At 40.9% G+C, this 20,740-nt stretch overlaps 1 protein-coding gene across 5 annotated transcripts in view; it reads right to left on the bottom strand.

Annotated features, from left to right (window-relative positions):
• Window positions 1-20,740, bottom strand: part of Shq1 (SHQ1, H/ACA ribonucleoprotein assembly factor) — an 83,068-nt gene that overhangs the window by 49,370 nt on the left and 12,958 nt on the right. For all 5 annotated transcript variants that reach the window (XR_007106271.1, XM_047534725.1, XM_047534727.1 and 2 more), the window contains exons 5-9: window positions 20,272-20,384; window positions 15,289-15,416; window positions 6,114-6,268; window positions 3,996-4,049; window positions 1,762-1,885 (exon numbers count right to left, since the gene is read on the bottom strand). Coding sequence is in view for 4 of the 5 variants with exons in the window: in XM_047534725.1 (XP_047390681.1) it covers window positions 1,762-1,885; window positions 3,996-4,049; window positions 6,114-6,268; window positions 15,289-15,416; window positions 20,272-20,384 (574 nt within the window). In the remaining variant the exon portion in view is untranslated. The remainder of the gene's footprint in view (window positions 1-1,761; window positions 1,886-3,995; window positions 4,050-6,113; window positions 6,269-15,288; window positions 15,417-20,271; window positions 20,385-20,740) is intronic.

The following is a 20,740-nucleotide window of genomic DNA, read 5'->3' as shown; positions in this document are numbered from 1 at the left end:
ATGTCTGGCACTAACCAACCACAGCCCAGGTAAGCCACAGAACCCAGGTGCCTATCTACAGTGGGTTCTCAGGAAAGAGGACCACAGTGCATGATTTCAGGTTTTCTGCTGCTATCACAATATAGCTGATAAAACTATTTCTTATCAGAGTGGCGACGATGAAAAGCCTCAATTTCAATTCTGACCTAATAAAACTTTGAATAATTAATTAGAGTGTAAGTCAAGGCAATCAAGTTTATTTTAAGTTATGCAATCACAGAACTGATTACTTCTCAAATTAAAAAACCAGAGAACTGGATTATTTCCCAGAATAAAAAGAAACAAGTAACAGTTTCTGCATATGAGAGTAAGCAAGCCAGCAAGAGTGTGGGTGCAGCCACACATGAGAGGTTTCACTGGCTTTTCCTCTGGAAGCCATGACGTGATAGGATGATCACATACTGCTTAGATCTAGGAATTCTTGTGGTTTAAATCTATGAATAATGCCCAGATAATCTACCATGCCTTAAAAAACAATTAATTGTGATGTGTGGCTCAAGTTCTATAATCAGTCATTTGTAGACTGATTTTCAAGGTGATTTTAGCAATTCAAGATCTTGGATAGAAGGCGAGAAGAAATAATATGAGGAAAAAAAAAAAAAAAAAAAAAAACACAAGATTTCCCCCCACTGTTAAAGAAGATAGATTTCTCAATGATATTAGCTCTTTTATCCTATAATCAACAATCTTTCAAAATAAAATAGTTTACCCTAACTAATGACTCCAAAGGCATCTTTCATTTCACTGTGATTCATCCTTACAATTATTATCTACTTTAAGAGGATCTTCTTCACACATGCCTTTCTCCCCCAGGGCAAGACAACTCCAGGTCACGCAGAGGACAAACATCCTAACAGGAGAGTCAGAACCACTAGCGACATGAATCTCCCCACTAAGCCAAGGCATCACCTGGATTCACAAGTATGAACTCCCTTCTTGCCCTTTATCCTCAAGTCTGAAAATTAGGCTCCCAGAAACACTTCTGTCTAAGGGCAGAAGAATGACGAGACCTTGCAGGTGGGAAATCTAAGAAGGAGTATGAAGTAATGAAGTGATTTCTGAATCAATGTGCCACAGCTAACAGACACAAATGGATACTGTCCCTTCAAAGTCTTTACCTTAGCAATTATACACTTATATACTTTGCAATTTGTTTTGGAGCCTGGAAGTTTCCACATCCTTCAAGCTAGTGAGTATCTGTCTTCTCAGGCTAAATTTGGCAGCAAAGCCCTCCCAATAGTTGTACTTTTCTCTAGAAATACCCCTGCCGACCTCCGAAGCCTAGGTGACCAGTCCTCCCAAATGATCCCTGCACTTGCCCAACAGAGCTCCTCTCACTCTGCCTTGAGCCACTCACTCATCTCTGACACAGCCCTAAACCTCACTGGAGCAGGCAATTACTGTTATACCCACAGTCTTCCATGGAAGCTAGAAATCACAGGCCTCCAAGGAATGCTGAACGGCGTCGCCCACTACAAGGTGAGCTGGTTTGCAACACTGTGCATACTCTTTTCTACCCACTGCTCTTGAAGAAGAGCATCAGGCCTCTGGGTGAGTACATGTCTATGCAGAGGGACTATTACTTTCTTTATACCCCTGAGGAAGGCTTTAACTATTTTTACTATTATCACTTACAGAAAAAAAGCAAAAACCATGATTAAGTCTTCACATACTAAAAACTCACAACTTTCCCACTCCCAAACTGCAAGTCTGGTATCTCACCTAGCTGCAAGATCTTTATTACGTCTCTGTAGGCCTTCGTCACCAGCTTGAAATGGCGATAAAGTGGGTAGCACAAAACTCTCCTTCCAAAAGACACCAGGATTTCACGCACATCATTCCATGTCTGTGAAGTGCCATTTTCATCAGTAGTCATTTCCGTAAAATGTCACACAAACAAAAGCATGCAACAAAACAGGAAAACATTCTCAATCAAAACTGTGACCCTGGATCATCATGAAGTGAAGTGCAAGAGAAATACAAAGCCATGAAATGAGATTCTTTTTGTACAGTTTACAATATTTTATTGCAGTCTTCATAATCTCTTGTACTACATCAACATACCATGAATGCTCCTTAAAAATCACTTATGTAGCAGGAAAGTTTTAAAGAGTCTCAAGAACTGCAAATAAAAATCTAAAACATGTGGCATTAACAAAATACAGGTGCACATAAAGAATGTTTTTAAATGATATGCTTTATGTCTTTTGCCTTTTAAGATGGCAAAGATCTAGGATATAGAACACTTCAGTGAAGCATGTCCTGGTCTCTGCCCTCCTTTTTGCTTTGGGCATGAGTAATATTTGATATTTACCTGAATAATTTGCTTTTACTTATAAAAGAGAAAACACTGGAAAAGTGCTTTATCCTAAAAGGTGTCAAATCAATACCATTAGCAATTCAAAACTTCCTGAAAACACTAGGTACAGGGGCTGGGGTGTTGAGGCCCTGAGTTCAATCCCCAGCACTCCTTAAAAAATAAATAAATAAATAAATAAATAAATAAATAAATAAAAATAAAAAGCTGAAGAAAATTTTCTACAAGAAAGTTTTTAAACTGGTTTTTGATAAGCAAAGTATAAAAATGGAAATCATATATAAAATTTGAAAAATAAAATTAAAACTAAGGGAGCAAGATGATTTATTTGTATACTAACTCTTAAGGCCAAGAAAGCTCTGATTAAATACACTGAATATTTAACAAAGATTTTATATCTAAAAGGAATTCTGAACTTTTAAAAAATTCTATCAATAATGTAAACACTTATGCATTTAACATTGCTGTTAATATACAGGAATTAAGATTATCTCAATTCAAAATTATCTCAAAACAATAAAAACTTCTAAATAAACTCATAAGTATGTGGATTTTCATGTAGATTTTAATTCCCATATGAGGATATCACTAGTCACTGACTTTGAATGTCCTCACTGGCAGAACTGTTGCAAAGCCCAGCTTCTCTACTGCATGCTGACAGTGGCCACAGGAGAGCCCGAGGAAGCCTGGAGAGCCACATTCTCCATCAGTAACTCGCCTGCCAGCCAGCTGGAGGCTTCGCTGCAGACGGGTTCAGATTTGTGGGGCTGGGGGCACTGAGATTGTCTAATGAGCTCCCCCGGGGAGGCTGCTGGTCCATGGACCACTCTTGGAAGAGAAGGACTCTCTGATGCAGTACCTGTAGAGTTCCTGTTTGCATCCTTCCTCCTCAGTGAACAGAGTGATACCACAAACAGCCTTGACTTGGCAACCCAAAATACGAGCGTCTTTACAGATGCTACAATGACCAATGGTTTAAAATGATACTTTTTCTTAAATTTTCTACTTTTACTTTCCTCACGTACAACAGTTTGTTTAAAATTAGTAAATTTAAGTCGTCATCCTTTGATATTTTTGGTGAGACTTGCACAACTATTTTATAGAAAATAGACACGAAAACAATTATTAGTACCCTAAAAGAAAGCATCAAAACCACACTGATTGTGGGACGTGGGGTAAGTTATTTAAGCTGTATGATCTGAGTTTCCCTAAAGTGCAACCAGCAATACTCACCTCACAGATTTGTTCAGAGGAACAGGTAAAGTAACAGACATGAAAGGGCTAGTACAGACCTGGGGGGCCATCATCACCTAAGATTGCTCCCCATCCCTGAGCACTGGGCTCCAGGATCTGCCAACCTGCGAACATGCCTCCACCCAGCGAACATGCCTCCACCCACATTCTCCCCCAACAGCCCACATCCCTGTTCTTCTTCCAAAGTATATTTCTCTTCCCCAATTTCCAAAATACTAGTTGGCTTCATGACCACAAGTTTACTGAAAAAATGAAAAACAAATTTACAAAATAAAGCTTCCACTCTTAAACAGAAAAGCTTGAATTACCCAAACTGAAGTAATGACAACAGAAAAATAACTTTTTGAACAATAAAAATCTAAAACCTTGCAGCTTGAAATCATACCTCAAACCAGCACAGTGTGGCACTCAGTTTCCTGATATTCCATGAAGACTCAACCTTTGTTTTGGAGAAAAGATTAACATCTGTTTTAGAAGAAAAGTCATTTGAAAATAAAACAAATATCTCTACTCAAACTTGTACCTAAGTAGTACTGACAAATATAAGAAGTGTTATATGAATGTTGAAAAATGATTGTTTTACTGATACAGAGACTATTAGAAATTTGTTTAGTTTGCTTGGAATTTTATAAAATAAAAATTTCTTATTGATAAAAGTACCAAAACATAAAAGCAGATAAGCAGGGGCTTTGAAACTAAAAGTTAAGGCTAAAAAACACTTGTTCCAGGGTTGGGGTTGTGGCTTACTGGTAGAGCATTTGCCTGGCATGTGTGAAGCACTGGGTTCGATTCTCAGCACCACATAAATAAATAAAGGTCCATCAACAACTACAACTTAACAACAAAACAAAACAAACAACAACAACAACAAAAAAACCACTTGTTCCATTTCTGTCCCTCTCAGTTAAGCCCCTTGGTACTAAAGAGCCATCTGTGTCACTTTGACTGTATTTAAGAAATGGTCCTTCCAGAGAATACCAGTGAGGTTAAGGACATTCTAGAGAAGTTCTCCAAGATGTCAGACGTCACAATTTCAAGTAGGTAAACAAAAGAATAAACAAAAGGTCAATTTTATCAAATAAAACTGAATGCTCTTACTTATCAAGATTCAATAATCTGAAGTACTTTCTGGTCAAAGAAAACATTTTATTCAACCATAGTGTCTTTGAAAAAGAAGAGTGCAAACAAGTTATTTTCAGATACACTATGTCCTTGCATCATATACATACCTCAAGAGTCACCTTAGAAGTTTTCAAAATCATAACAACAAAAAAATTAGTAGAGCCGGGTGCAGTGGCACATGCCTCTAATCCCAGCAGCTCAGGAGGCTAAGGTAAGAGGATCTCGAGTTCAAAGCCAGCCTCAGCAACGGAAAGGCACTAAACAATTGAGACCCTGTCTCTAAATAAAATACAAAATAGGGCTGGGGGTGAGGCTCAGTGGTTACGTGCCCGTGGATTTAATCCCCAGTACCAAAACAAAACAAAACAAAAACAAAAAAAAACTAGCACATATCAAATTCTAACAGTAATACCATGCTAGTGATGTGGATGAAAAGAACAAATTAAATAACAGTATGTGTGTTACAACCCAATGTAAACACACATGTGCACACTAGAAGAAGCCTGGAAAGATACAAGCCATCTTGCAACGGTGATCACGTCTGATTATTGAAATCAAAGGAAATCTTAATTATGTTCTCCAAGTATCTATTTTCTTTTATGATGACATAAATTATTTGTGCTACTCACCAAGAAAAGTATATGCTCAGGTCAGAACTCCATGTGCTTAGACAATTATAAACAGTTGCAAGTCACACTTGCTACTAAGAAATTTTTAGTTTTTCAATCTTTTTTTTTTTTTCATTTAAAAAAATCAAATAAGAAGTAAGATAGAGCCTACATTTTTTAAAAGACCATTTAAGAAACAATTTATTGTATAAAAGGATTTAGTTTTACAATATGATTCTTTTAAAGACCAAAAAAGGACTTACGTGATTTAGGGTTTAAAGATCTGATTTACATGTAATTTTTTAGAAGGGCTCTACCTTTAGGAACTGAGACACCTGCAGGCAAATACTAAGATTCCCTTTTGTGTGAAATACCATACTTTGCACGTGCTGATTGGAGGCTTGCAGAAGAACCTCCATTAGCACCTCAGCTGAGCCTATCCTTGCCAATGTCAGGTGTTATGTGAGCAGCACTCTTGTTTGGCCTACAAGAGGTGAGGCTTAGGACAGCCTTTCTGTCTCCCCTCAGCTTCACATCCTTAAATTTCCCTGCTCTGCTCTTTAGCAGAAGCTAATGCCAAGAAAGAAGAGAAAAAGACAACATGAGCACTGTGCTTGCAGGCTGGAACCTCCATCCCATGCACCACCCGCTGTGGCATGCAAGTAACCATCAGGACAGGTCCGGTCCTCGACAAGAGAGCCGAGGTACTGACACATGTCCCCAGCACAGTAGGGGACACACACACACACACACACACACACACACACACTTACATTCTTCTCACCCTCGGTGACGCGAGTCTCGTAGCAATATGCCAGAAGAATATCAATTAAACCGTAGCACACCTGACGGCGAGCTCTCTTGTCTAGCAGGAAGGATTTATTGACAAACTTCCGTAGCTGATATTTCTCTTCTTCAGAAAAAGACACTAGAAGAAAACACGTTTAAAAATCAACATCTCATTTGGTTTTGTAAAATCATCAATGTGGAAGATTTACCAAAATTAGAACTCTGAATATAGAAACTAGAGTAAGAGTTCTTTCTACTTAAGTCTAGACATCTAAACAACTTTAAAGTAGATGACAAAGTTTTATTAATGCTTCTGTTCAAAACCTAGTAGCACTGAAGGAGAAATTTCCAAGTAGGCATTTTTATTCATTTTCAGGCCCCTCACCGTTCTGTACTTAAGGTATTTAATTGTCATAGTCTCTAACTTTAATACTTGGACAACAGAAAACATAAGAGTCATAAAAACCACCATGACAATTTTCATTATCCATTTCGAAAATTCAATACAAAGAAACAGAAACATTCCCATATACTAATCAGTTTTATTTTTTACCATATAAACAAAGTTTACCATAAATGCACAAATATGACTTTATCACACACATTAGACTGGTGGGAAGATGGTGTTTCTTTTCAACAGTTTCCTTCTCTTCTGTTCTTTGCTGGGCACCTCTTCCCACCTTTATTTTCATAAACAGCCTTACATTACAAATCTAACACATATCACTGCATGGTTCTCTCCACACCCAGGTGACCACATACACACACACGAACATGCAGGAACTCCACCAACAACACTGCTGGCAAACTGCTACGTCAACTGGAACAGACATTTTTGTAATGGAGCATAATATTCCACGATGTACTATGCTTTATCCCACCACGCCCCCTACTGATGGTCATTTACCTTGCTTCTCCTTTCCTGCTACTTAGTAACAACGCAAAAAATGTCCTTGCCACATGTCCTTGGGTATTGGAGTCCCGGGAGTAGATTTATTGTATCCAAAAGTTTATCTGTTTTAAAGCGAATACTTCATTCTTAAAGGCTACAGCAATTCTCCTTTCATTCCAGTCATGAAAAAAGATCACTTTCCTACACAGACCTCCCACCTCACCTGGCAAGAAACAACAGATTTCTTCCCAGTTGTTTCCACGGTAATGGACTGACAATAATCATGGGAGGCAAAGTTCTAAGATGACGTGACCCTCCAAGGAGTCACATCACCATGCAGGACAGGGCTTGGGACTTGTCTCTAAGAACATGGGAAAGGCGGGGGGCGTCACTCCCACAACGAAGTCTAGTTAGAAGCAGACCTGAGCCTGGGCTCTGCCTGCTCATTTTGAAGAAGTGAGATGATGTGTGGTAAGGAGGCCTGCAAGAAGATGTCGTGCAAGTGCCCATGAAGGCCTCTAAAATCTGAGAGTGGCCCCAGCAGAGAGCCAGAAGCAAGGTGGGGGCCTCTGTGCTACCACAGAAGGGAAAAGAATCCTGTCAGCAACTGTGTGAGGCAAGAACAGCACCCCAAGCTCCAGAAAGGAGCCCACACCTACATGAAGGCCACCAATACCTATCTGAAGAAAAGAACATATTTGTCAAGACCTTCTGAGACCCTGTGCAGAGGACCCAGCAGAGCCAGCCTAAACGTGCAGAAACCACGAGAGCATGGATGTATGTTTTGTTAATCTGTTATACTGCAAGAAAAAAAACAAAATTGTGACACACCATGGTTATCTCATTAGCATTTTAACTGCTAAACTTTGAGCACTTCATAAGTTTACTGGAAATCTGGATTTGCTCCCCTGTGAATTACCCATCTGAATGTGCTCCACCCATTTTTCTCTGCTGGATGCCTTATCTTGTCAAGTTTAAGAACTTAGAGTATTAGACATAAATCCTAACCACCTCTCAAAATCTACTGTATCTCTACAGCTTTGTTTATGGTACCATTTGCCACTGAAGTATTTATTTTTCATGCAGTCAAATAAATTCATCTTTTAAAAAATAGTCTGGATTTATAACCTTGGTTAATGTTTCCCCAACCTCTGAATTGCACATGAAGTCTCTCTAAGATTTATTGTTTTGCTTTCTACATTTATGCTTTAATCCATCTGGAAGCTATTTTTTCACATTTTAATATTTCATTTTATTGCAGATGAACAGTTAATTGTGCCAGCACAATTTGTTAAGTAACCCATTCTTCCCACTACATTGAACCACCAACTTTGTCAAACAGATCTATTGCTTTTCTTGATAAAAATTACATCAAAGTATTCTCAGGTTTTGTCACTATTTTGAATACGGTATTTCCTCCATTTTCTTAATTAAGTTCTTCTTGATAAGAGAAAAAAGCTATGTCCTTTCATATATCAGACATTTAACTAATATTGGCTATTCTGTCCAAAAGGACAAACCTGAAATACGTGGTGATTACAAAATACTGTAAGCTTACATAAAGGTTAGCAATCATGAGACTGCAGATCCTTGCCAAACTATTATAAAGCAGTCTGAACATCAAGTCTTCCTGTGGTTACAAAAAAACCCACCAGATTCTATTCAATTATGTATCTTCTCACATTAACAAAATATAAGTATTAGTTCATTATTATTCAAATGAAGTAAAATACCTTGCCTAGAACAAGATGCACAGAAAGAGTAACAGCTAAAAACATGAACTAAAGGCTCAGTTCCTAGGTATCGTAAGTAAAGCCTTGTCTTTTTTTTTTTCAGTGTCAGGGCATTGAACCCAGGGCCTTATACATGCTAGGTTAGTGCTCTACTGCTGAGCCACATACCAGGCCTGTCTCAGAACAATTTTAAAAGAAACCTAAGCATTTACATGTATATACTGCAAAGTAAAAGTGCTATCACTCTTTCATCTTGCAAAGTAATTTGTAATTTTCCTTCCATTCCCAATCACTCACTTTCAAATTCTCTTAGTTTTTTACCCGAAGAGGAGCATTCTGCTTCCATTTCTGGTGTTTTATCAACATAATGTCAAAATAACTTTCAAGTCTTTTTCTCCAGGTTAAATTCAGGTGAAGATAGGTTAAACTGCCAAAAGAGAGATCAGACCCCCAAAAGACAGTGGCTGAAATGAGACAAAAGTTTCTTTCTTAACCTGGACACACAATTCAGGCACCAGCTTCCCCATCATATAACTTCCACTCATCGGTCTAAGACATCTACTCTGGCTTTTAATCATTTCCTACCTAACTAGAAAGCAGAAAGCAAGTGAACATGACAAGCCCCTTCTTTCCAGAAAGTTCATCCATAAAGTGCACACGGCACCTCCACTCCCTTGCCAGCAGGCACATACCACACGCAGTTGCAAGGACAGGAAATAACAGTCACTAGCTGAGAGGTCATGCAATCAGCTGTAACTCAAGAAGGACTCTTACTGAAAGAAGGGAGAGGACAATGCAAAGACACCTGGGCTCTCTGTCACCTCTTCAGAGGCCAAAATCTATTATTTTCGATATTTCCAAATCGTTCTCCTGGTAGCTGTCTGGCTACCCAGTCCTCTGTCTCTGCATCCCCTTGTCCAGCAAGACTGCCTTTCTGCTCACCACGGCTTGGTAAGAGCAAGGGGGAATGATCACATACAAACAACAGGCCTGGCGCTGGCTCATGTGTGCCCCAAAGGCCTGTGTGTGTTACAGGCTGTTAGGAAGTGGCATCATCTTCTAAAGGCTGGGGCTTCCTGGGAGTGGGGTATCCTTGATGGGAGGATAGGAACCCAGCTTCTTCCTGTCTTCTTCAGCATCATGACTGACAAGAATGGTTTGCCAGACATTTCTGCCATGATGTTCTGTCCACCACCAGCCAAAATCAACAGGACCAAATATGAACTGAAACCTCTAAGTGTGAGCCAAAATAAAACCTTTCCCCTTTTTAAGCCAATTTTCTCAGATATTTGTTACAGTGATAGATAGAAACCAGCTAACAAAACTCTTTTCATGTATATTTTCCAAAACTCACTTCTATTCTGTCTTAGGAGCCTTAAGTTTAAGATGGCGACTTTTTATTTAAAGCTTCCAGCAATTTTGTGCCCTGTTCTTCTGGAGTGGGGGTTATGGGGGGGGGGGGTGGAACACTTATAAATACACTTAAGTTTAAATACTGGAAGCAATACTCCTTTTACTCACTAAAATACACTTATTGCAAGAAACAGATTTTGAAATATATTTACATAATTATTTTTCAACCTGTTAGCAATCCTACACTAAAAAAAGGGGAGACATGTATTTGTATAGCATTACTTATGTAAATGACAAATAGTTAAAAGAATTCATTTAATTTGCTGGCCAACAAGTTAAATGTGATAAATACAAGTTGAAATACTGGTAGGTATCAAGTCAAGCACTTTTTAAAGACCAATGTTTAAAAATTAAACAGGGAAGACAAATAAACTAGGTGTTGATTGCCCCATTAAAGGACTCATCTAAAAATCCCTTAATTTAAATAGAGGCACTCAGCTTACTTCAAGCAATTTGATCTAAGGAAACTGCACGAAGGAACACACACCGTCACAGGAATAAAGTTCGCCTGACAAGCTATCTTAAGAGCCAGGTATTTAGCAGAAGACCTGAAACAGTACTCCCTTAAGCACAAGTTTTTCAGACACTCATTAATTTAGCTAACAGGAAAGTGCCAGGTGTTCATGGCAATACTACTTCACTAGAGGAAAGACTTTATACCCTCATTGGCCAATAAAGACCTCTGCTTTCTTAGTCTGAATCAGAGTGAGAGTGCCCAGAACCATTAACGACACACTCTCCCACATTTTCTGCCTTCATTCTTAAGTAATCATACCTGTACATTTTTTAGAGATTTGGAAAGGCTGACTTGGGCATGGAAAGGCTGACCTGGGCATCACAGTTTCTGATATCACTCTACCCACACATAAGGACATGCATGTATTACATGTCACTTTCAACCACTGCATAGCACACAAAAAGCCGACCGACTGCACCCTCTGAGTTCTTGGGTGCGAGGTGCCCCAGCCTTTCCTTAAAACACCACCAACTTTTCTGAACATTTTTAAAGTTCCATTTTGACCTACTTAGTTCATTCATAATATACAAACACACCCACATTCTGAAATTCATGCCAAGAAACCAGAGAGGATAAATAACAACATAAAGGAACCAGGAAGTCACTAGAGAAATCAAGAGTCTGCACTCCCAAAGGCCTTTTTATTACAACTATAGATCATGCCACTCCCAGGGGGACTTGGGGAGGTTTGCACATAGCCAGGTCTAACAAGGCAGCGGTCCTGGAAGTACCTAGACACGTGCCAGCGACGCTTGGATGATTGCCACCATGAGTAACATTTGTCAAGCATTTGTATAATTCAGCTAAGCTACGAAGCAGCTTTGCTGTATAGTTCACAACATTTCAGTTAATTATACTTCTAAAAATAATCTGCAGTGAACAAAAGCCAGCTGAAAGCTCAATAGGTTTGGGGAGCAAAGGGCCCAGGATCATCTCCCAGCATTAAGAACCCCATCAACATGCGTCAGGTCTGCAAAGGGACTCCCATCAAAAGGGAAAGGCGTCAGTGGTGGTCACTCTCCTCCCAAACTTCTTTTAAATTCCGTTCATTTTAAATCTCCCCCTCCTCCCCACAGGCTCCTTGCAGAGCACTGTCCACTGCAGACAGATGGAGGGAGCAGGAGCAGTGCGCCACATTTGAGCCTCCAGCAAGGGCCACTCCTGCAGCACTACAACCGTCAAGCCAACACTCGGGGCTTGTGGTGGCAAACAGGACATCCCTGCTAGGAAGCTCATTGACTGTTGAGCGTCCTATATGAGCAAGGACATGCCGAGCCGCTTAGGCTGAGATTAACCACTGAAAGATACCATGACAAGTGTGGCAAGTCCGGGAGCATAGCCCTCACCACTGCCATTCCAGGCCTCAGGGAGGCCAGTCTGAAGCACCTCTGAAGATGGAACCAAGTCCAACCACGAGAACTGGGTGTTAGGAAGACCAGGACAAGAATCACAGCCCAGGCTAGATCAGCCATCATGAAACTGAAGATGGTACTAACGTCCCCATGGGAACTCAGTGTTAGGAAGACCAGGACAAGAATCACAGCCCAGGCTAAATCAGCATCATGAAACTGAAGATGGTACTAACGTCCCCATGGGAACTCAGTGTTAGGAAGACCAGGACAAGAATCACAGCCCAGGCCAAGTAGGCATCATGAAACTAAAGATGCTACTAAAGTCCCCAGGAAACTCAGTGTTAGGAAGACCAGGACAAGACTCACAACCCAGGTCAAACCAACCATCATGAAACTGAAGATGGTACTAATGTCCCCATGGGAACTCAGTGTTAGGAAGACCAGGACAAGAATCACAGCCCAGACTAAATCAGCCATCATGAAACTGAAGATGGTACTAATGTGCCCTTGGAAACTCAAGGTTAGGAAGACCAGGACAAGAATCACAGCCCAGGCCAAGCCAGTAGCAAAGGTTCCTTGAGGTTCATCTGGAATTCAAAGCAATGCAGGTGAGTACTTCATGATGCGAAGGATGAACCAAAGGTGCACCCCTCAGTTACAACATCACACCCCTAAGAGGACGTGTTCAAGAGGCCTCACTGCCATGACACAAAGGAAGAGAGCAGAGAACCAGAGAGGGCACAAGGAAGTGCAGGGGATGGACAGAGCAGGACCACGTAGCTTGGGTGAACAGAATTTTAGAGCTTGTTTCCTGGTTCATTTCTTTCCCCCTTATTTAATCCTGGTTCAACACATTTTAATTTATTCCTCCAATTTTGAGAATCTCAAGTATCTGAGTAGGAAGCCAGACACAGTGGCACACTCTGTAGTCCCAGCTTCCCAGAGGCAGAGGAGGAAGGACTGCTGGAACCCAGGATTTCAAAGCCAGCCTGGGCTATACCGTAAGTCATCCTATCAAAAAAGGAAAAATCAAACATTTGAAAAAGAAAAGAAAAGGGGGGAGAAGATATCTCATTAACAAAATACTTTCCCTCAGAGCCTTATGAAGTATACAAAAATGGTAATCTCATAGATTGGTCATTCAATTCCTGGCTCTCCTACCGCTAATTTTACTCTCTGATGCTAACTTCTAACATTCACAATGCACATCACCTCATTCAGTCCTCGTGACAACTCTGAGACAGATTTCCATAGTAACCCGAAGTCATCAGTCCACACTGCTGGACACCCAAGCTCGAGCTGCGTTGGGCTTACACCCTGCACCTAACCTGCGCTTGACATACTAGAAGAGATGCCTTCTGCTCAGCCCAGCTCAAGCTTCTCTACCTCAGATCACAGTCCTGGCTCTTCTGAAATGTGACTTTTAGCATGAATCACTCTAATGGCCCAGCTGGCTGTCTGTGCCTGAAGCACTAGCCCGGATAAAAGTCACGGAACAAATGAGGATCAGGAAAGCCCGTAGTTAGGACAGACTCTGGCTTGACCCCCTGTTAAATTACACAGAGAGCAGTAACTCAAAGTACTGCTGACGCGGAAAACTGAACTAAGAACAAGCTATTTATCAGGAGAGTGAGAATGTAAATCAAAGGGAATGCTTCTTAAGGTAAAGCCTTCTTCTGATTTGAGGGCAACTAGCTCACCCTGGTGGACAGAAAACTCAACTTCGCAACTGCCAATTTTTTCCCACACCACCTCACTAAAATACTCCGCTGCAACCACGGAAACAGATTCCCACCATTTGACATCCTTCATGATTTCAGTCTGGACAACTTTCTGAGAAGAGACAGGCACACAGCTAACTACCCAAATGACATTAGCAACTCTGCACCTGAAAAACTGCCACTGTCATGTGGGAACTCTCTGAAGGCTTCTTAAATTAAATGTAAACCCAGGATTTGTTGAAAACAATAACTGTATCAAGTTATTATAAATGAGTCTCTCATGCAAGCTAATTTATCTAATTTGTAAAAGCTTAGAGCAGCAATTTTTTGATCTAGGAAAAATCACCTAAACTCTAACAAAACTTAACTACAAAAAATAAAACTTCACTACTATTTTTATTTTTCCATGAAATATAAACTTAGCACCTGTTACATAACAGGCACTAAACCAGACACTACTGCACTGCTATGCAAGGAATAAAAAAACTGATACCACACCAAGCCCAAAGCTACTTCAGACGGAGTGGAGTGGAGTGGAAGAGAATGCAAAAATACACAAGTAGTAACAGCAATCACTTTAGGAAGAGGAAGCTGGGGTGGGAAGGGTCTATATTTCATTAAATGTTCTTGAGAGAAATAGATAACCTTTTGTTTACCCGAAGAAATGTCAGTTTTAATATATAAATAAAAGCCAAATCAGTATGTTGGTCAAAACAGACTCTCATTGCTGATCTATCTCTGAAATGGTTAGAACTCTAACATGCAGATTTAATATGCCAACCTTGAACTTGTAGAAGGAACTTCTTATTTTAACTCAGGTTCCTAAGAAGGGCCTCTCTGTGGGCAATGTCTGGCTTTGTGCTAAGTATGGCACAGCCACTCCTTTGGCTCATAAAACCCCAGCTCAGTTTTCATGGAGCATGCTGGCCTACCCATTCCCTGCAAGCATGGGTATGAGCACAGATGCACTGGCCTCCTCATAAAGCTGGCGAAAAAACAAGGAGGACATATTAAAACCACTCATCAGAGAAACAGACAGAGAACTGGGTCCTTTCCCACCAATACTAACACTTAAGCACCTTTCCACAGGAGTATTCACACCTCTCAAGTAGTTTCTGCAAAATCAAGTGTCCTGCATGCTGAATTTACTATGAATTAATAAAAAAATATTAAAAGGAATCCAGTGATTCTAAAGGAAACTGTACTTCAAAAGTATTTTTCAACACAAAATAAGTGAAATGATTTAGTGGCATTTTCAAGGATGAAGATCTCATTTCTAAAATCGGCAATACAAAATCATATTTTCACACTTTAAGGTAATTAAATCATATGCTTAAGAATAGAGAAGGCAGCAAACTTGGTACACAGAGATTTTTTTTTTAATTTTAAAAACTTTTTATTTTAAGCTAATTTTAGACTTATGGGAATATAATTGCAAAAATAGAAGACAATTCCAGAATGTTTCTCAACCTGCTTTCTACCATGAGATTTTAAAAGTTTTAACTAATAAGCCTAATTGTGAGTTTCTTACCTAATGCTCCATGACTTTCTGGCTCCTGACTCTTCCCCAAACAGGTCATCATTTCTGAATAGGGATCATTCCACCAAGGATTATACTTCAAAATCTGTTTGACTGCCTCGTCTTCAAACAAGTCAGCTCTGGGAAGGAAGAGTGAATGGCTCATTACAGGGCACTGGGCTGGTTTCCATCTCTCCAGTTTGATCTTCATTCATCACATTTCCACTAGAAACACAGACTGTTAATTCAGAGTATGTGTCGAGGAAAGACTAAGCCCTGTATTTACTGTTTACTAACCCTACGAGGCCATGCGCAAGCATGAGTTGAGGGACATGTGACATTTGTGATTTCCTTAAACAGAGGTATTGGACAGTCGTCCTCTCCTGAAGGCAAGTCCTTTACACAGTGTTTGGGAGAAATGAATCCGAACACACTGGACTGAAACCGAGCTCTTGTGCTAGGATTTCATGCACCACAGATTTTGGTAAGGTTGCAATAAAGGGAAAGATCTTTCAAATTCACCAGCAAAGAAAAACAGGGGCAGGAAATTCAAGACAATGCAACTTCATAGAGGCTAATGGAGTGGAGTGTGCGTGCCGTGCACGCACACACATCACTTTCTGCACTGATACTTTTACTACAATGCAAGTTATTTTACCTAGTTTGCTAACAGTTCCTTGATTTTAAATTACTGAAGAAGATAAAAGAATGACTTTCAAAAATGATAAACAAAAAGAGGAAATGGCTAAAATACTAAAGAACTCATTCATTCAACAAAACGTAATGACTGCCACGTTCCAAGCTGCATGTGAGGCACTGGGGTGTCACTGTCTTGGCCCTGGTGGAATTCACAGTCCCACAGGAAGATAAAGCAAGCACAACAGCACACACTGCTCTGACATAACAGCAAACAACCTATGGCAAAAGACAACGAGGACAGCCAGCAAGGACTCAGGAAGAAGGAATACCTAACTCAAGAGCTGAGTGACAATCAGTGTCTACTCTTATGAAGAGGGATGGGTCAGGGTATTCTGGGCCCAAAGAACAGTTGTCAAATCCAGGTAAAAAGGCTACACATTTAAGAAAAAAGTATTGAGAGGAGATGAAAAAAATATGTTGTGGTGACAATAATCTTCTAATTCATGTTGAAAAATATAGGGGGTTTTATCCATAAGAACTGAATACTTGAAAGGGCCTTGGGCACTGCAGCACTGGAGACGCTTAAGGCAAGGGCAGAAGGGCCCACCCGCGACGAGGCTAGCTTCCCCTGGGGAAGTCCAACAGGGAAAGCAATCAAACTGGCTGGGTAGAATGGCAATCCTACCAACTCTATTTCTCCTGCTCCCCAATCCTCTAAAATATTCAACTGGTCATTTTGAATAAAATTTCACTAATCCTGTTCCAGTAATCCAAACCGTGATGGCTCACTGTTCACAGTGTCCATGAAATAAGGGTTCATAACCAAGATTTGAATCTAATGTTCTCCTTTCCAGAATAAATTACTTTCAAGTTTTTAAACACCACTAATGCAACAGGCATTCACTGACTGCACGCTGCAGGTGGCATCAGAGACAAAGACCGGTGGGGCGATCTACTCCGTCCTTCAGGACGACACAACTTAATGGAACCATGGGTACAAATGCAGAGGCTACCGAACAATGTGGTAAAAACAAGACAAGCAGCAACAGGACAGCAATGACGTACCAAGGGCTACACCAGCCTAGGAGGAAGGTCCCTGAGGGCATGGCTGAGTCCTCTCCCAGAACACGGAAGGCCACTGAGGCCAATGGGCAGAGGGACAGCACAAGGAAGAGGCCCTGAGCAGTGGTGTGGCACAGGCAGGGAAGCTGAGGAGAAGCTGGACAGTGAGTGCAGACTGGAAGCCACCAAGTAGGCAGGATCCACCTGTCCCAACTGCTACAACCTTCTAGTGTCCTGCCAAGGAGAGCCTGGACTCCCTTCCAGGGAGCACCAAGCCCACGTGGAAGCAGACCTCACCTCAGTCCTGCAACTGACACATCTGAAGAGTTCAGACAGGAGGGAGAGGGGCCAGCTGGAGAGCAGGGAGCAGGGCAACACCTCAAACAGAGAGGGGCCAGAAAAGAGGAAGGGAAGGCAGTGACACAGACAAACGGCACAGCGTCAGGACCGACTGAATGTGGGGGTAAGGATGAAGCCAAAGCTGAGTCTTGGCTCTGGAAACTAGATGGCTGGGGTGGAAAATGGGGCACTTGTCGACATGAGAAAATGCAGGAAGACTTTGGGGTGATGTGATGCGTCCCACTTCAGACGAGCTGAAGCAGAGGGGTCAGTGCAATGTGAGGTCGTGCTCCAAGCCTTAATCTGGCTTCCTTGGAGCCCTCGTCACCAAGACACTGTCATCTACTGCCCTCATTAGAATAGCAGCCCCGTAAGCAGAGACCGTTGTCCTTGCCACTAGCAGGCAGCTCCTTCAAACAAATGCTTGTCGGGCAAACGCACACATGAAAGGATGCCTGCAGGAGCTTCCCTCCACGGCCTCTGCCTGTGCTTGTGCTCTGAATAAAGGCCACCTGGGACACCTGTCCTGCTCCTCCTACCTTCACCAGTAGACCTGAGTCATCCAGAAGTCTGATCAACAGACCATCTTTAACAAATTCAAAATCATGTAAGTTTTAAAAGGGTCCCCAAATGGTGGGTGATAATTTTTGTCCTATTTTTATCTCACGAATGTTCCATAATGTTAAATTATTCTACTGTTTTCTCCCAAAGGAATAGGCAAGATTTCATGAACTGGTTAAGGTACAAAATATGTCAACAATTAACAATTTAAAGTCTATTATATGCCCAGCACTGTGCGAGGCTACAAAACATACCAGAACAAGAGAAATGACAGCATGAAAACATCCAGATTTTACAACAGAGAATTTTAGAAATAATCACCCAGAGTCAATAACTTTTGCCTTTGAAATTTATAAATTTCTTTCTACAATCAGTGGACCTCACCACATCCTGCTAGGCTAAAATCGGTTTGCTTTCATCAAGCCCTGCCAAAACCTGACAACGTGAGACCTACATGTGACCTCTAAGGACAGGTTAAACAACTTAAAAATAGGGACTGTTTGTGCTAATGTATTACATGTAAGTGTTACATCTGCGTGTGAATATGTGTAACAGAATGCATGCAACACACCATCCACAAGGCAGACAACACAGGTACAAAGGGAGACTTTTTCTGAAATGTATTAACCACTAACAACAACAAAAAGCACTGAACTAAAAATGTTTTAACTGAAAATTTTATAAGAACTTTACTTGTGTTTCATCAAATATTAATCATATTTGGGTAAGTCGGCCAGCTAATATGAATAATGAGTAAAGGATCTCACAAAATTACTATTGGCCCAAGTCTTACTGCCTTACAAGTCACCAGGAACCTTGACCCTGTAACTCTGCTCTCCTGCCCCAGCCCAGGACTAAACTGAAGCCACTCTGGTAAGCCTCCTTGAGCAAGGGTGAGAAATTTCCCACACGCTATTAAAGAAGATGAGCTTTTGGACAAGAAACAGAGAGATGAAGAAAAATAAGGGCTGCTTACAATACCACACTGCCAACTATCAATTTCAATTTCCCAATTCTCTCAGGCCATACACTTATTCTTCTGGTTTCAGAAGAGATAGGCAGTTCTAATTAAGCTCCCTCCCACTTGAAATTTCAGTCTTGTAAAGCTCATTCTGTTTTCATGCTAGCCTGAGAAATTTGCTGACAATGAAATTTCCACTTTAAATATTCAGCATGATTTTAAATGGATTTCTTCAAATTACTCTTCAGTGGACCTTTAAAACCACAACTGGAGAGATAAAGGTAATTAGAAATGGCAATATAAATGGAGCTCAATCTCTCAGATGCCCTCTGAAACGTAACACACCCTGCTCTCACTCGGCTGCCCTTAGGATGGTGAAGAGTTCAACCATTTATCATCACACATCATTCATTGCATTTGCACATCATAAGACAGATTTCTGCCATTCCAATTAGTATCCCACTGTGTCACAGGAGATAGGATGTTAATCACAACAGCAACAGCAGTTAAACTAAAATAGTGTACATAAAAAGAAAACACAAAGTGAAAAATGGAGACTCCCTTCAAGTCTTGGCCAGGCCACTTAGTGGTAGCGTGACCTTGGGCAAGTGCCTTGACCTCTTTTCCTCATCTGCTATGAAAACTGAATTAAAAATCGCATGAGAGCATTTGATAAGCTGAAAGCACTATACAAACGTGAGGGGCAGTGATGATTACAGTTGCAGATGTACCAGTGGAGAGTCGTCAGCCTTGAGCTGGGGAAGATCAGGGAGGCCTATGTCAATGGACAAAGACCATCTTCCACACAGGGTCAGTGACAATCAGAATGAGGGCTGCTCTCATCACAGTCTTTCAAGTGATCATTAATTACGTAAGTTCATTGTGTAAATGTAGCCTGAGAGAGAAGCATTCTGGCTAGGCACAACTAATACAGGTGAGAAGCAGAGCAAAACTCACAATCTACAGGTTCTATTCATAGTCCACCACAAGGGATAAACACTCGTTCATTTGAAACAGATTGCTGATTACAGGTGCCAGGATGAGTGTTAGGAAGACCCTGGATCAGCAAGAAAAGCAGGACATGAGATTCAGCTTCTTAAGGAACTGGAGACAGTCTTTCATTTATGTATATCACTAAGCACAACAAAATGCCTACTTAAAAGAAGGATAAGTGTTCCCATGAATTCATTCTTTTTTTACTCGTAGTGAGGAAACCCTCAAAAAGGATGTTAAGTAGTCCTTTGCTGCTAAGGTGAGCAACTAGAACCAACACAGACATACAGTAGCTACAGCTAACCCCAGAGTTCAATTAAGTTTTGAGCCATCACTAATTTCTAGCATCCAAAATGTACTTGATCTGTAGAGTTACACTCAAAAATTTTTTAAATGAATGTGAAGTAAATTATTTAGTCCTCAAAAAACTCAGTACTCACAGATAATGATCAGGATCAAATTTGGCCAGCTCAGCAGCCAGGCGCTTCTGCCTTCGTTCAGCCGCAGGAGTAAAATCTGGATCCTTAATGTCAATGACATCACTCAACTCATCCTAAAAGGACTCAGAAAAAGAAAGGAAATTTGCTATCTCCTATTTTTAGCATTTAAAAACTCCACTTTTGCAAGGAAAATAAACAGCAAAGCACAGGAAGCATCTAAATGATCAGTAAACTGTGATGGCACCTGTGACACAGTGATGGATCAGGCAACAGCCAGTACTCTCTGGGCCTGCTAGAAATGATCAGACCATCCCACCCAACCCTTATGACAAGCAAACCCGGCAACGTGTATTACAGCTATAAAAATCTGACACAGAGGCAAAATGAAATAACCCCTGCAAACAAGCAGAACACTTTGTTCTCCAGCATCGCCCATCTGCCCCTTCAGACCTGAAAGCTATTCAAGGGA

The sequence above is a fragment of the Sciurus carolinensis genome, chromosome 19 (assembly GCF_902686445.1).
Source record: "Sciurus carolinensis chromosome 19, mSciCar1.2, whole genome shotgun sequence".
Classification (NCBI taxonomy): Eukaryota; Metazoa; Chordata; class Mammalia; order Rodentia; family Sciuridae; genus Sciurus; species Sciurus carolinensis.
Note: the sequence above shows the minus strand (reverse complement) of the source record. Positions and strands in the feature narration are given on the sequence as shown.